This window comes from Drosophila takahashii, chromosome 2L (assembly GCF_030179915.1).
Source record: "Drosophila takahashii strain IR98-3 E-12201 chromosome 2L, DtakHiC1v2, whole genome shotgun sequence".
NCBI classification, from domain to species: Eukaryota; Metazoa; Arthropoda; class Insecta; order Diptera; family Drosophilidae; genus Drosophila; species Drosophila takahashii.
The window spans coordinates 9,520,672-9,534,657 of record NC_091678.1 but is presented as its reverse complement, the minus strand read 5'-3'; the positions used below and the strand labels follow the sequence as shown (position 1 = coordinate 9,534,657).

General features: G+C 41.7%; 2 protein-coding genes across 2 annotated transcripts; both read left to right on the top strand.

The window, feature by feature from the left end:
* The first annotated feature begins 3,079 nt into the window (after nucleotides 1-3,079).
* Nucleotides 3,080-9,263, top strand: LOC108055484 (uncharacterized). Its single transcript, XM_017138849.3, has 6 exons — nucleotides 3,080-3,640; nucleotides 6,285-6,591; nucleotides 7,200-7,408; nucleotides 7,605-7,860; nucleotides 7,959-8,437; nucleotides 8,662-9,263. The coding sequence occupies exons 1-6, from the start codon at nucleotides 3,442-3,444 to the stop codon at nucleotides 8,871-8,873; spliced, it is 1,662 nt and encodes a 553-aa protein (XP_016994338.2). The 5' UTR covers nucleotides 3,080-3,441; the 3' UTR covers nucleotides 8,874-9,263.
* Nucleotides 9,264-12,074: 2,811 nt separating this feature from the next.
* Nucleotides 12,075-13,710, top strand: Ugt37A1 (UDP-glycosyltransferase family 37 member A1). The gene is made up of 2 exons (XM_017138719.2): nucleotides 12,075-12,745; nucleotides 12,801-13,710. The coding sequence occupies exons 1-2, from the start codon at nucleotides 12,075-12,077 to the stop codon at nucleotides 13,708-13,710; spliced, it is 1,581 nt and encodes a 526-aa protein (XP_016994208.2).
* The last annotated feature ends 276 nt before the right edge of the window (nucleotides 13,711-13,986 follow it).

The following is a 13,986-nucleotide window of genomic DNA, read 5'->3' as shown; positions in this document are numbered from 1 at the left end:
GCTACGGCGACTACTTCAGCAATGGGACACGATGGTGTAATGTCGGCAATACTCTGATGGAAAAGGGTGCTTGGGTTCCGCCAAAGAAAGTTGGTATGCCTCTAGCATTTCAGAGAAATAATACAGGAACCATGTTAGTTAACTGAAATATTATAAAACTAAAGGAATAGTATTATATTGCCATATATACCCGATTATAAAGGGAGTAAAAGGTTTAAAAAAAAAATGTATAATTTAATTTAAAAGCAAAAAGAAAGTATAGTAAAGTGTTTTAAAAATATTATAAAACCATATATATCTCTATAGAAAATGACCGTATATTCCAATTTACAGGGCATTCGATAGGTGAAGAGCATTTTTTAACGTTCCGCAACTCTGCTTGTATTGTGTGGCAGCTGACAAAAAATCAAAAATGAAAATAAAAATAAATCTGATAAGCGAAAATTACAAAGTAAACTCAACAGCATGGCAAACGCACACAAAGTCGCCTTTTGGATTTAATGTGTGTGATTGTGAGTGCGACCGTTTGGGTGTGTTTGTGAGCGACTGTGTGTGTTTGTCATTAACGAGGTCATTGGTAAGTAAGCTTGTTTGATGTGCCCTAGACATGTAATCCAGGCAGCGGGCCAGCAGGACACGGGCGGGGAAGTCAAACAAACGCAGCCCCGACAGCCAGTTGGCCGAGAAGAAGGCGCCGCAAAGACAGGACTCAGGCGACAACAGTGCTGCCGAAAAATATAAATTAAAGGTCCTGTGCAATAAAATCAAATCAAAGGTCTTATTTTACCTAAATAATTTTAATTTTTAATTTCCCTAATCTAATAAAATAAATTAAATTCTCTATAAGCCATTATATCTTCTAATCCAAAAAGTTATCCAGACTTGCTCTTAAATTATCCTACTAGAATCCTCATTTAAAGGTTTTTATTTTATTTCCATAAAATTGTATATAAACATAATATTTATTAAATTTATTTTTTTGTAACTTTAATTTATCCATAAATTCAATTTTTTTGCCAGTGTAATGAATAAGTTGATAAGCAGCAAGAAAAACGATTTCCGCATAGCATTTCCCTTCCAGGAAGTGCAAATTTCACCGGAATAAGGCCAAAAGGGCAGCACTTGTCGCTCCAGCCATGAGAAGCGTTGCGCATACGCCGCGTGTGTCACGCGTTGGCATGTAAATTTCAAGCCCCACCACCCCCACTCAGTGGTTCCCTCGTCCTGGCAGCTGTAACCCTGCTAATGACATGAGCCCGGTGCCAAGTTAAAGCCCAGAATGAGACCGAGACTTGGACTTGGCGACGGTATGCAAATCAGTTTACTGCGGCGACGACAATGATGTGGCCGCCACTCAATTATGCGCCGCACAGGAACGACTTTCGCTGCCTACTTTCAGGCATAAAAAATAAAAGAAAAGTGTGGAGAAAAACGCTTTCGATTTTCGGATATCTTGTAGCCAGCCAGTCAGCCAGCCATTTTCCCCAGGGGGTCGCCGACTAACTGATTTGATGGGAAACACATTTCAATTTGTGCCCCGAAATCCCTTTTCGGGTTGCTAGGCGATATCCTTCGCCCATGGGAAACACGTCAAAGGATTTTACGTGGCCAACAGGTGTTCCAATTGTTCGGGCTTCGTGTCGACGGTATTTTTAGTTTGGAGAGGCTCATTAAATTTTTAATTAACTGAATTAGTGGAATGTGTTGCCAAGTGCGCACGAATGTCGAGGGATTCCGGCTCTTGATGGATTCGAGGCATTCTAGTGGTTTTCGGGGCGTTCCGTTTCATTATTAATGTCCGGTAAGTATACTCCGGGAACGGGTTTTCGTGTTCCCTTTGGGCAAGCATGACGTTACAGGTGGACAGGACCTCGTATAGAGCACCAAAAAGTTCACGAAACCCCTGGTCCTTGATATCCTAAAAATAGACGTAGTGCCTTTATGTCACATCGCATATATTAACCTGTCTAATTATCATATAAATGGTGGGCCAGGGAATGGGAACCTTATATACATATATTACAGGAAATTACCATGCGTGTCGTTGGGTTAGAACCTTTTTTCGGAGCGGAAGCGATGGAAATTATGCCATATAAAATGGTTAACCTTATCAAGGGGCAAAAGCTCAAGCGATAAGCAGCAAATTACCTCTAATAAACATGCTAATTGTCTGGGATTTCGTAAGGAAAAAATTGGTAGAATAATATTTTAATTCATACAAGTGAAACGAAATTAAATTATAAAATAAATTACGAAACAGAAAGATTTATTCATCACTATATTAATAAAATCTTAGTTCATAAAAATGAAATAAAATTAAATAATAAAATAAATTACGAATCATAAAGTTGTATTTTTTATTTATAAAAAAAATTAGCCTTTAAGTCATCTCTCAATCAAAATTTGCTGAAACCCTGATCAAAGTCTTCGATTATGCAATGAGTGCTAACAATTAATTATATACACTCATTATGCCACTCGTTGCGCACTCCACTTCTTATTTATTTTTGTCGCATCTTTTGTGGCAGAGAAACTTTTTGTTCGACTTTATAATTGACTGCGCTCGGCACAAAGCGGCTGGCAAATTATTTATGAAAATGCTGCCCTGGTCCGCTATAGAAACCTAATAACAATAATATTGCTGATTAAGCATTAATCAAAGCCGCCAGCTGGGGAGAGCAACAACAATGGAAGCAAAATAAAGCCACAAGACAATGGGCCACAAGAAGCCGGAGAAAAGGGAAAGTGATGATCTCGAGGCCATCGGAATGGAATGGCCGCCTTAATTATGGAAAAAGCTTGGCCCGATATATGGATTTTTAATTTAGCCTTTTGGAAACAAAACACAGCGGGAAAACATCGAGCTGTTTGTCAACTGATAAGCGACCGCTGATAAGGAAAAAGGCATTTTCACATTTTCCCCCTACCCGAAAAATGAGCCAGAGAGAGAGAGCGAAAAGCTCCGGCGAAAGCTTTTCTTTTCGGCCTTGGCATTGGTTCGTCTTTTGGCTTCCACTTCGGGTTCGCTTGTGGCCAACAGCTGATCCGAGTTGGCCAGATGTTGGCCTGGCTTTAAGCCGCCGATTCAGTTGTGCGGCACAGGTTTATGCGAGCGGTTCGAGAGCCGGAAAAATCGGAACTCAAAACTAAAGACTTTTATGACGGTTTATGATTTTTTGTGCTGTGACAAATGCGATTTATTTGTGGACAATAGTGGAATTTGGCAATCAGCTGGAATTGTTCTGTGAGAGCAAAGAGTGCGAAAAAATAAACTGTATGCTCCCTAAAACCTAAAAACTGCTCAAAAACTCAATAAAAATCAACGATAGTGAGCCCCTGGCAACACTTGCATTTTCCCTCACGACCAATCGCCCAATAACTCCCGACTGACACACATTTGATGAGAACAAATAGCAAACTTAAATAAATCAACCGAAAATAATGTCAACGAAATCAATGGCGGGCCACGGCAGCAGCTGCAACATGTTGCTGCTGTGTCTGCTGCTGTCGCTGCCGTCCGTCGCCCCAGTCCGCCTGCCCAAGAGCAGCGGCAACAATGCAACAGCAGCAGCATCGTCAAGAGCAACATCTGCTGGCAGCAACAATTCCATTGCCAATGCCAAGGCTGGTAGCAAATATGGTGAGTCCTCCGATCCGAGGAATATATTCAGGCAGTCGCAGGGCCAGTTGGAGATGCAGCTACTTGAAGTCTGCGGTCGCAGGCATGTCAGCTACACAAAAAGAAAAAAGGTTTTGTTTTAATGGGAACACTTATCCGCATGAGATTTTATACAAAATGATAAAGGTTTATATACAAATAACAAATAATAATAATAGTTCTTTAAACTAGTACCATTAACTTCAAAGTTAAAATGATTTTACCCTTAAAATTCAGAAAGATCAAAAACTGCTTGACTCAAAATTCCAAAAAAATAAAAATATTTAAAACAATAGCACCTCGAAAATCATGTAGTAAATAAATTTCTTACATGTAAATTCAACATTTAAACTTGCTTGTTTAATACGACAAATGTGTTTATATAATATCTGTTTTTTAAATATTTTGTTCAGTCCTAACTTTTTTATTAATATTTTTTTACGTGTTGATTTTCCTGTTTATGTACCTCTGCCAGTTAAAGGCTGGCTAATTGCATTTGGTCACGATCGGAGCGTTTTTTTCCCTGAACCTAGTTATGTTCCTTGAGGTATTTTCCCTACGTCTGCCCTTGGTGGCGAACGAAAGACTGAGACAACGAACTCGCCCAGGCGGGCAGCTCTTTTTCTGCACTGGTGTGCCAATCGGAGGGGGAAATGTGTCGACATTTCCTTCTGGCCGCTAAAAGGGGGCGGTCGGCACGCCCAGAACCGCAGAGCGGAAATTGCCCAGAGATTTTCGATTGAGAGAGCAAAAGTGTCATTAGGCCGGGGCAAAATGCCAGTAATTGTTGGCCACCAAGCACACGTTTCGGCCGTTCGCTCTCTCTAATCGAATTAGCCAAAGCGCAGCAATTACCTCACCGAACGGTGACAGATCAAGATTGATCTGGGTTGGATGGGAGGCAATTTGTCGGCCGATCTTTTATTACAGAACTTCCCGGCGGCTGCCGAGCCAATGGAGAATTAATGAATCTGTGAGATCGTGTGATCTCCTCACCACTTCCTTCCTGGCTTGCATAATACCGCAGCCGTGACGGCTCACAAAAAATATATGTGGCCTATCCGAAATTTATTGCCGCGTCATCTTCCCAAGATCGAAGTGCCCATTAATCATCAGCGATGCTGCAATTGAAGTGTCTGTCATTTTCCGTGGCATTTTCTAATCATTTTTCTTTTGCTCGTTTTTGGCTTAGCAATGGCATCTCTACGTAGCCCCGATGTCAGAATTTGTGCCATCGCAGAATTTTCACTTTTCCATGTTCTCTGTGCGAAATTCGCCTAAAAATGCTGCCGCCGCCATCCGCAGCCACACACAAAATCGGTGTCAATGATTTCAACATGGGAAAAGCATGGAAAAGACTGCCACACGAAGCTGCAACATTGGCAGCATCAGAAACATGGCCAAACACAAACAAGCGAGCTGCGGCAAATGGCATTTCTAATTGCAGATTATGCAAGGTTCTGACTCAGAAGAAGTCACCAAAGCTGGGTTGGCTTGGGAAATCGCAAGGAAATCGGGGCTAAGTGGGTACGGAAAATTTGAAATTTATTGGGACTCGTCGCCGAGATTAATGGGTAATTGATCAAGGATTTATTGTTACGAACTTCGCTTTGGAACTTGGCTGTAAACTTTTTTAATTTGATTTTAAAATCCTTTGTTTATGGGAAACCTTTGAATTCTATGAAAACAGTAAGACATTTAAACTGATTAAAATAATGAAAATATTTAACTCTTGTTAAATAATAAAAATCTGTACCATTTATTCCAAGAAAAGTCAGACGAAAGTACACATTTTAAAACCCTGTAAAAAATCTTTTTTATAGAGAAAATTCAATTAAATAGTTGAAATTTGAAACTTAAGTTTTTAGTGTTTTTTTTTGTAGAAAGAAATGGTAAAAACATTTTATATTCTCAGTTTTACTTCAGCAATGCTGACTTTTAATGCAAGGTATAATTTGTGGTCGATTTGGAAGGTGCAGCATCATTGCAATGAGCACTGCAAGTCGAAATTTAATGCTACATTTTAGCTGGTTCCGCTGAAGCTCTCGAAAGCATTCCTCAAGCAGCAGACTTGAAGTCCAAGTGCTTGGATTGCCCACATCCCATTAAGCGCCCAGCATCATCGTCAGGTTCAGGTCTAGTTTTTATTCCCTCTTAACTGCCAGCTCCCCTTGGCTAATTCACGTCACACTTTGAGCCAGATCCTCCATCACTCGCAGCTTGAGTGCAGAAAACAGGAGAGGTGCAGGGGCATAGAACTGGGGACTCCGGCTTGAAACTTCAAACTTCCAACTGGCAGCACACTTCAGCCAGCCAGATCTTCTTTTGCCGATCTGCCAGTGGGAACAACCACTTAGTGGTGGCCACAAAATAAAAAAAAACCAAGCGAACGAAACAGAACTAATCCAAAAGCGTGTCTAAATCTGAGGCGGGAAACGAGTTCCTTGCCCCCGAACTTATGGTCTTGTAGTAGAGTAACCATGGTAGCTGATTTGCATGCAAGAGGCACCTCTCTCGACTGCAACTGCGACTCCAACTACCATTGCCATTGCCACTGCCACGAATCTTGGCTATAACCCCGTTTTCCCGTTGCTGCCCATGCTCATGCTTTTGTAACCTTCAATAGAGATACGCGGCGTTGCCGGTGAACCAAATTACAAATCGGTGAATCTGACCTGGGAAGTTGAATTCGTGCCGTCGGCCCATGACACAGATTCGAGCCCCAACTCCAACTCCGATTCCAACTCCAGAGCGGGCCAGGTGAACGCGACAAATATGAGCGGCGATGTGGAACCGCCCCGGGCTCTGGCATTCCAGATATTCTACTGCGAGATGCAGAACTACGGCCCTCAGCGGTGTCGCGTCAAATTGGTGAATGGCACCACCGCCGAGGTCTCCCAGGAGGATAACGAGGACGAGCACGATCCCTTGGGGTAAGTCGTTTTGCCCTTTAGGGTATGGGATACTACACGGGATTGAACCAAAAAAAACGTGGTTTAAATTCGACTTTTTATTTATGATTGCAATGGTTTCGTTTTTAGTTAATTTTTTACGATATATTTTTATGAAATAATTAACTTAGCACTTTGAAAATAAATACCCAAGTCGTATTAAAGCTTTAAAATAATTGAGGGATATTTTTAAACAAAATAAACCAACATCCTATGAAAGTAAAAAACAACTTTCACAAAAAAATGAAATAAAAAACCTGAATATCCCATTAAATGAGTAAATTACATTAATATCAAATTACTATATATCTTTGTGTATGGTGAAATGGATACGTTTTTATTATATTCTTTTTATAATAAACTTTAAACTTTTAAACTTTAAATCAAAATAATAATATCGAATATACGTTAAATAACCATTATAGACTATTATGAAAAAATATACAAACACTTCATAAAAAACTCTCGCAGAAAAGGAACAATAAACATAGCGCTGAGCTCGTGAATTACAACCGAATGCATTTTGCTTTAGGGAAATGACTAACACTTAATAATATTATTATTTATCGCAATCTGTGTGCCGAGTGCAGTTCCCAGGTGCAGCACTTCGCCGCCGCTGTGGATAACTTGCGCATGGCCACCAAATACAGTTTCCACATTCGCCCAGCGGCTCAGAAGCGCCTCCTAGCGGGCGGAACCCGCAGCTCCAATGCTCGCTCGGAATTCCATGACGAGAATGAGGTTGAAAGTGGATCTGGACACCTGCCAGGCCAGAGCATCGTCATACCCACCAAGGGATGTAAGTATGCTTTAATTTATTTTGTGAATTAATTGTAAAGGAATTAAAAGGACGTTTCTTTACAATTTTTAGGGAATAAGAAATAATTATTAAAAATTAAGTGGAACAAAAAATGTACTATAATCCCATTTATAATACATTGTAACTGTTTTCCCGTATGAAAATCAAATTTCTTTTTAATATCCACTTTTCTCAGTCACTGCCCATGCCACCCAGTGTTTGCCCCACGCCTCAGAGATCGAGGTGGAGACGGGTCCCTATTTCGGAGGACGCATAGTCGTGGATGGTGGCAACTGTGGCATCAAGGGCGATGCCAGTGATTCTGCGGACAAGTACACGATGAGGATCGACCACAAGGAGTGCGGGAGCTTGGTGAAACCGGAGACCAGCACGGTGGAGACCTTTATCACGGTGCAGGAAAATCTGGGAATCTTCACACACAGTACTAGACGGTATGATTAATTGATGTGATTATTTACAATATAAAACCTAATATAATTAATAATTAATTACTATATATCATTTTTAAAAACCCTCTATTGCATCCCAGCTTTGTGGTGGTCTGCAGCTATCAGTCGGGCATGCAGACGGTGCGGGCAAGCTTCACTGTACCCGGCAAGAACGGAGTGGCTGCCGCCTATGAGCCCAACGATCCCTTCCAGCCGGATGAAGATCAACGTTTGGGCAGGGAACTCCGCCAGATGCGGTACGTCAACAAGACGGAACTGGTGCTGCGGGAACCGGACTCCCCGTCCGACTCCCAAACCGAATCCGAGTCTGTGGAACAGGCAGCGGTGGTGGAGCAGACACAGCCATCCACCACAGAGGCACAGACTGCCCAGAAGAGAGGTCAGGGCAGAGCTCTGAACCTCAACGAGGTCAATGGCTTGGCGGAGGAGCCGGCGGAGGGACATCATTTGGAGCCGGTGGTGGGCACCAAGTACGCCAAACTGGTTGTGGACCAGGCCCACAGCTCCTGGATGCCGCTGGAGGTGGGATCACCACCAGGTGGCAGCGTCGAGGATGAAGGTAAGTGGCCTGTCGGCGACAATCGTGATTCCTAAATGACCATATATGGCCACAGGGGAAAAGAAATCAATACGTATATTTTGTGATAATATTATAATCTATTTCCCATATTTTTTAAATTTAAATTTTCATTAAATTATGTCAGAAGAAATTTTTAAAAAAAGTTAATCATTTTTAATATACTTTAAATATTTTTCTTTCGATCCCTTTTTCTTCCTGTGCAGCCGTTCTGCGTTATATTGGCTCCCATCTGAGCAGCGTGCTGGTAACCGTTTCGCTATCTGTGATAATCATCAGCATTTGCATCGTTCTGCTGCATCGCCAGCGGATCCGCTCACCGCCCCGCAGGCCCGCCCCCTCCTCTTTGGCCGCCCACCTGCCGCACAAGACGCTGCCGCGTGCTTTGCAGCAACAGCAGTACCAGTGCACCTTGTAGGTGCCCCGCCCCCCTCCAATAACCACCGACTGCCCCGCCTCGTCCTCCCGCCTTTTCCAGCTCGCTATGCCCACTTGTCTTGCTGAATGTCAAACGATGAGAAAAAAAAACAGAAAGAAAACTTCATTTAGCTGAAGATGACTGCGCATAGCCACGCCCCCTCCCCGAGAACTCAAGGCCCCAACGGTACCAGCGGGATCAGCATCCTCCGATTTACATTTACACAATTGTGAACTCGCCTCTGAATCTCAAGCTTTAACTGCGATCACGAGGGAGGACGAGTGGGCAAAGGCACTTCTCATAGAGCGAGATTAGTCTGTAGACTCTTAGACTTACGATTTTTGTATAAATTATTTATGCCCAGAAAATATATATATATTTATAGCTACTAAATAAGTTGTTTGCTCACTCATTATTGGGAACGCATATGGGGCGCATACTTAATATTTGTATTGGCCAAAATAATATTTTTTTACTTTCACCGTGTGTGAAAAATAGTAAATAAAGCAATTTCGGAGTGAAAGAGCATATAAGCAGAGCTATAATACTCTCTAGTTGGGTATAAAAAGATAATGAAAATATTACAGCTGCTAAACGGGTTAAATACGAAATGGATGGTCTAGACTGATTTCCGTTTGAGAATCTTTCCCAAGCATCGATTTCCAGGGAAACGAAAGTCTGCCAAAAGGTCAGTGCCCAATATAGAAGACCTCCTCCACGAAATTCTCACTTCCGTCGCAGAAGCTTGGCAAAATGTAGGTTCCAACTGTCATTATCATCAGGCGATAATTTCGGAAATAGGTTCCTAACGATTCCATCAAGAGTACGAATACGAATGTTTAATGTGTCTGCGCTTCTGGTCGTAAAACAGAATTACGAAATTATGTTAAGACGTTGACTCGTCAGACGACGATTTGCATGAAAGTGGCACACAAAGTGTTGTCAACACCGCACGTTCGAGGTTCTCCGGGTTCTTAAAGTTATCGAGGTTCTCTTACTTGGTTTTCAAGGGGCTCGCCGTCTCAAACGGAAGCCGGCAGAACTAACATAAAACAGGGGAACCGACAAAAGACATAAAACTGCAGTCGTCTTGTTATTGTTGCTGCCGGTTGCCCAACAAGGAGAGGAGTTACCAAGTCTCGAGGTCCGAATCCAAAAACCAAAACCCCAGGTCGCTGGGGACGTGCCCACGATGAGACCCCGGCGAAAGGCGTTCTGCTAACTTTCTGATTGAAGTGCCTGGACTTGGACCTCGCCGGATTTTGCATAGAAAAGCCATTAGTTTGGGATTTTCATCATCATCGCCATCAGATACAAAAGGTTTGTCTGGCCTTTTGTTTGCATTATTAGAACACAAAAACCAAGTGAGCGTTAAGATCGCGCGCGCAAAACACAAGAAACAAAATGGAAAACAACAAAAGTTCGAAATAAATAAACTTTCTCATCTGCAAGCTAGACTGCACTGGAAAATATATTTCAAAAATTATTATTAACTTATCTTTAAAGGGTTCCTCTTCTTCCAATACAAAGAATTACAAAATAAATTTACGTCAATTGAATTTAGTTAATGTTAAAAATATTTTCCATTATTTTACTTAGTATTTTACTTATTTTTCTTTTTAACAAATACTTATATTTCCCTTTCATAAACACATTTTTAAAAAATTTCTCTCACTGCTTTTTAAAGCTGAAAGAATCGGCGACCAAGTCCAAGTCCAAAGCCAAAGCCAAGTCTTTGCCTTCACCTTCACCCATTTCAATGGGCCTCTGGAGCTGCACCACCGCAACCACCGGCGGCTGCTCAAATTTCAAATTTCACCCACCGTGGGCCTGGCGTTTTGACGTTGATTAGCATGTGGCACACATAAATCTGTGGGATTGGGATTGGGCTTCCACTTCGGCTTCGGCTTCCGTTTTCCTTTTTCGAACGCACTCTCGAGATCTTAAGATCTACAGATGGCGGCCGAGCATAACGTTGAGGTGCATTCACTAGTTAGAGAACCGAGGAACCGGGGAGCCAAGTCGTGGACCCGTGCATAATGAGGCCAACGATCTTGGCCAAGAAGCCAGCCGAACCAGTTAATGAGCCGCCGCTGTCTTGGATTAGAATGCGAGCAGCTGACGAAGACGAAAGTAAAACTGCCTCGAGAAAGTTTCCATTTCTTGCCAAATATCGAGATCATTTTTCTTTATTTTCTAACCGGGGGATTATTAACGTTTGAAAACGCAGCTGGGGAGCGTTTTCTACGGGTAATTACTGGGCCTTCTCCTCCTTCAGCTTACATCTAATTATTTGCGATCTGAACCCGAGATTCGTGTCAGATCCCCAGATCTGCATTCTGCCGGCAAATTGCACCCAAATGTCTTCCCTCCCCGTTTTTGGCCCAAAACAGCTAGCCAGCCAACAACTGGGTTATCTTTTGGGCAATCGTGATCTGGCAAAACCACAAAAATGGAACAGCCGACAAGCGACTCATTGTTTTTAGCCACCATCATCAGTAGTTTGTTGCTGTTGCTGTCGCTGTTTCTGTTTTGTTTCCGAACCCCAGATTCTGGGCTAATGACAGTCGCACTTTTTAATGATTATTATTATGAATTATGTGTGGTTTTCCGGGGCCGAAAAGAGGGGCTAGAAATCGGTGTCAAATTGGGGAATTGTTTGCAGCTCGAAATGGGTGAATTTATGCGGTTAAGAGGTTAAAGACTGTTTTGGCTGAAGTTTGACGAAAGCTTTTGATTGATGAGTGTGGTAATAAGGAATTTTATTTTTGGTTAGATTTTCAAAACTCAAACAACCAAAGATTGGATTTTATTTAAGCAACTATAAAGTAAACTATTTTAATCATATAATTGAGTAATTCCATTTTCATTCATTGATTAATTTTTATGATAAATGACGTGTTCTTAATGAACTTGAAATCCGTCCGATAAGTTGGTTAGATTTCTATTATGGGAATTAAATTTTTTCTAACAACCAAAGATTAACAGAATATTATAAGCGATAATGCAAGTGCTATCAATACGTGTATACCGAAAGGTTTCGGGAAATACTGTAGATGATATTTTTATGGGCACTCCGGGTTATCGCAACCTAGCACAACAAAGTACGTACTCCTCGCCAATTGATGTGTCATTCACGTAAACCTTATCTAAACCTTTATAAAGTCTTGCTGCTTAGTTTTCACGGGTAGTTTAATCAAAATGGTGCGAGATTTGAGTCGATTTTTAATTCCAATTCTGGCTGTTACTTTTCTTACGATCCATGGAACTCACAGTGCAAATATTCTGGGACTTTTTCCCAGTCTGAGTCCCTCGCACCTGATCATTTCGATGTCGGCTGCCAAAGTTTTGACCGAACGTGGACACAATGTGACGGTGGTCAGCGTTTTGGAACCCACAATTACCCACAAGAATATCCACCTGGTTCAAGTTCCCATGACCAAGGAGGAAATCAAGCAAAGGAGCGAAACTATTGGCGCGAAACAAAAGAATAACAGTAGCAATCGACTGACATCTATTCTTAACATGTCAAGTCAAATGGACTCCATGTTGAAGAAGATGGCAGATGTTTTTAAAGACGAAAGAGTTAAGAATCTGTATTTGAACAAAGGCAACCACTTCGATTTGGTTATCTCGGGCTATTTCATGAATGACTACCAGTTGGGATTCGCTCGAAAGGTAAACGCTCCCGTCATCGTTTTGGCCCCAGGTCCACCAAGCCAGATGTTGAACTATCTAATAGGAAATCCCCATGATGTGGTGGAAAAGGATAAGGACATGTCCTTCGGTCAGCGATTGGATGGCTACATAACCAGTCTTTTCTATCAGGTCTTCGTGCGCCAAATTGACCAGCGTAATCGACAGTTTTACAAGTAATTATTATAACTATTTAATAATAAAATTGTAATCTTATTAATTTTTTACCAGGGAACTCTTTGCTGATGACCCCAACATGCCGGAGTACTCGGAAATGCTTAAGAATACTTCACTGGTGTTCTTCTGTTCCCATGCAGCCAGTGAGGGATCCATAAGAGCGAATGTTCCAGCCGCCATCGAGATTGGAGGCATACAGATCAAGGACAAACCAGATGTTCTACCTAAAAACATCGAGGACTTCCTGGGAAATGCCACTGATGGAGCAATTCTCCTGAGCCTGGGTTCCAATGTCCAGGGAAGCCACATAAAGTCCGATACAGTTGAGAAGATGTTTAAAGTCCTCTCCAAACTAAAGCAGCGAGTCATCTGGAAGTGGGAGGATCTAGAAAAGACTCCTGGTCATTCCGATAATATTCTATACTCCCGTTGGCTGCCGCAGGACGACATCTTGGCCCATCCGAATATAAAGCTTTTTATCAATCATGCCGGCAAAGGAGGTATTACCGAATCGCAGTATCATGGCAAACCCATGCTTTCATTGCCCGTTTTCGGTGATCAACCCAGCAATGCATTTGCCATGGCTAAGAACGGTTTTGGCCTCACCCTTAGCCTACTCAGTCTGGAGGAGAAGCCCTTCGAAGAGGCCATCGAGGAGATCCTACCGAATCCAAAGTACAGCCAAAAGGTAGCCCAGTTCTCCTCCCTCTATCGAGATAGACCCACGAGTGCCCGCGAATCGGTGGTTTTCTGGACGGAGTACGTCATCCGTCACCATGGAGCTGCCCATCTCCAGAGTCCCTTGGTTCACATGGACTTTGTGGCCGCCAATAACCTGGATATACACGTCTTGTTTGCTGCCTTATTAGTTGGTATTTTAATTCTTATCAAAGCGTTAGTTCAATACATTTTTAAAACGCTAATCTCAAAAATTAGTAGGGTAACAAAGGTCAAGAAGCACTAATAATATTATTTAACTATTGAAGAGTTATACTTAATTTAGCATTTTTATAAATTTTAATTTAAAAGGGTGAATGTTTTTTAGTTTTTAATTATAATTATAATACGAAGTTATTTAGTATTAAATTAATTTTATTTTCTTGGAATTTAGTTAATATCTAAAATCTTAAGTACTCAGAACAAGAAAAACTGTATTTTTACAACGCACACTGGGCCAGCCGATCAGATTTTTGGCCAAAAATACGTTTTTCTTTTTTAAGAAAATGACCAAATTGAGTTT

Bases quoted from the DNA above. Each gene is read 5' to 3' on its own strand.
- Ugt37A1 (XM_017138719.2), top strand. From the start codon at position 12,075: ATGGTGCGAGATTTGAGTCGATTTTTAATTCCAATTCTGGCTGTTACT. The intron at 12,746-12,800 runs GTAATTATTATA...ATTTTTTACCAG, and splicing joins CGTAATCGACAGTTTTACAA to GGAACTCTTTGCTGATGACC.
- LOC108055484 (XM_017138849.3), top strand. From the start codon at position 3,442: ATGTCAACGAAATCAATGGCGGGCCACGGCAGCAGCTGCAACATGTTG. The intron at 7,409-7,604 runs GTAAGTATGCTT...CACTTTTCTCAG, and splicing joins CGTCATACCCACCAAGGGAT to TCACTGCCCATGCCACCCAG. The intron at 7,861-7,958 runs GTATGATTAATT...ATTGCATCCCAG, and splicing joins TTCACACACAGTACTAGACG to CTTTGTGGTGGTCTGCAGCT.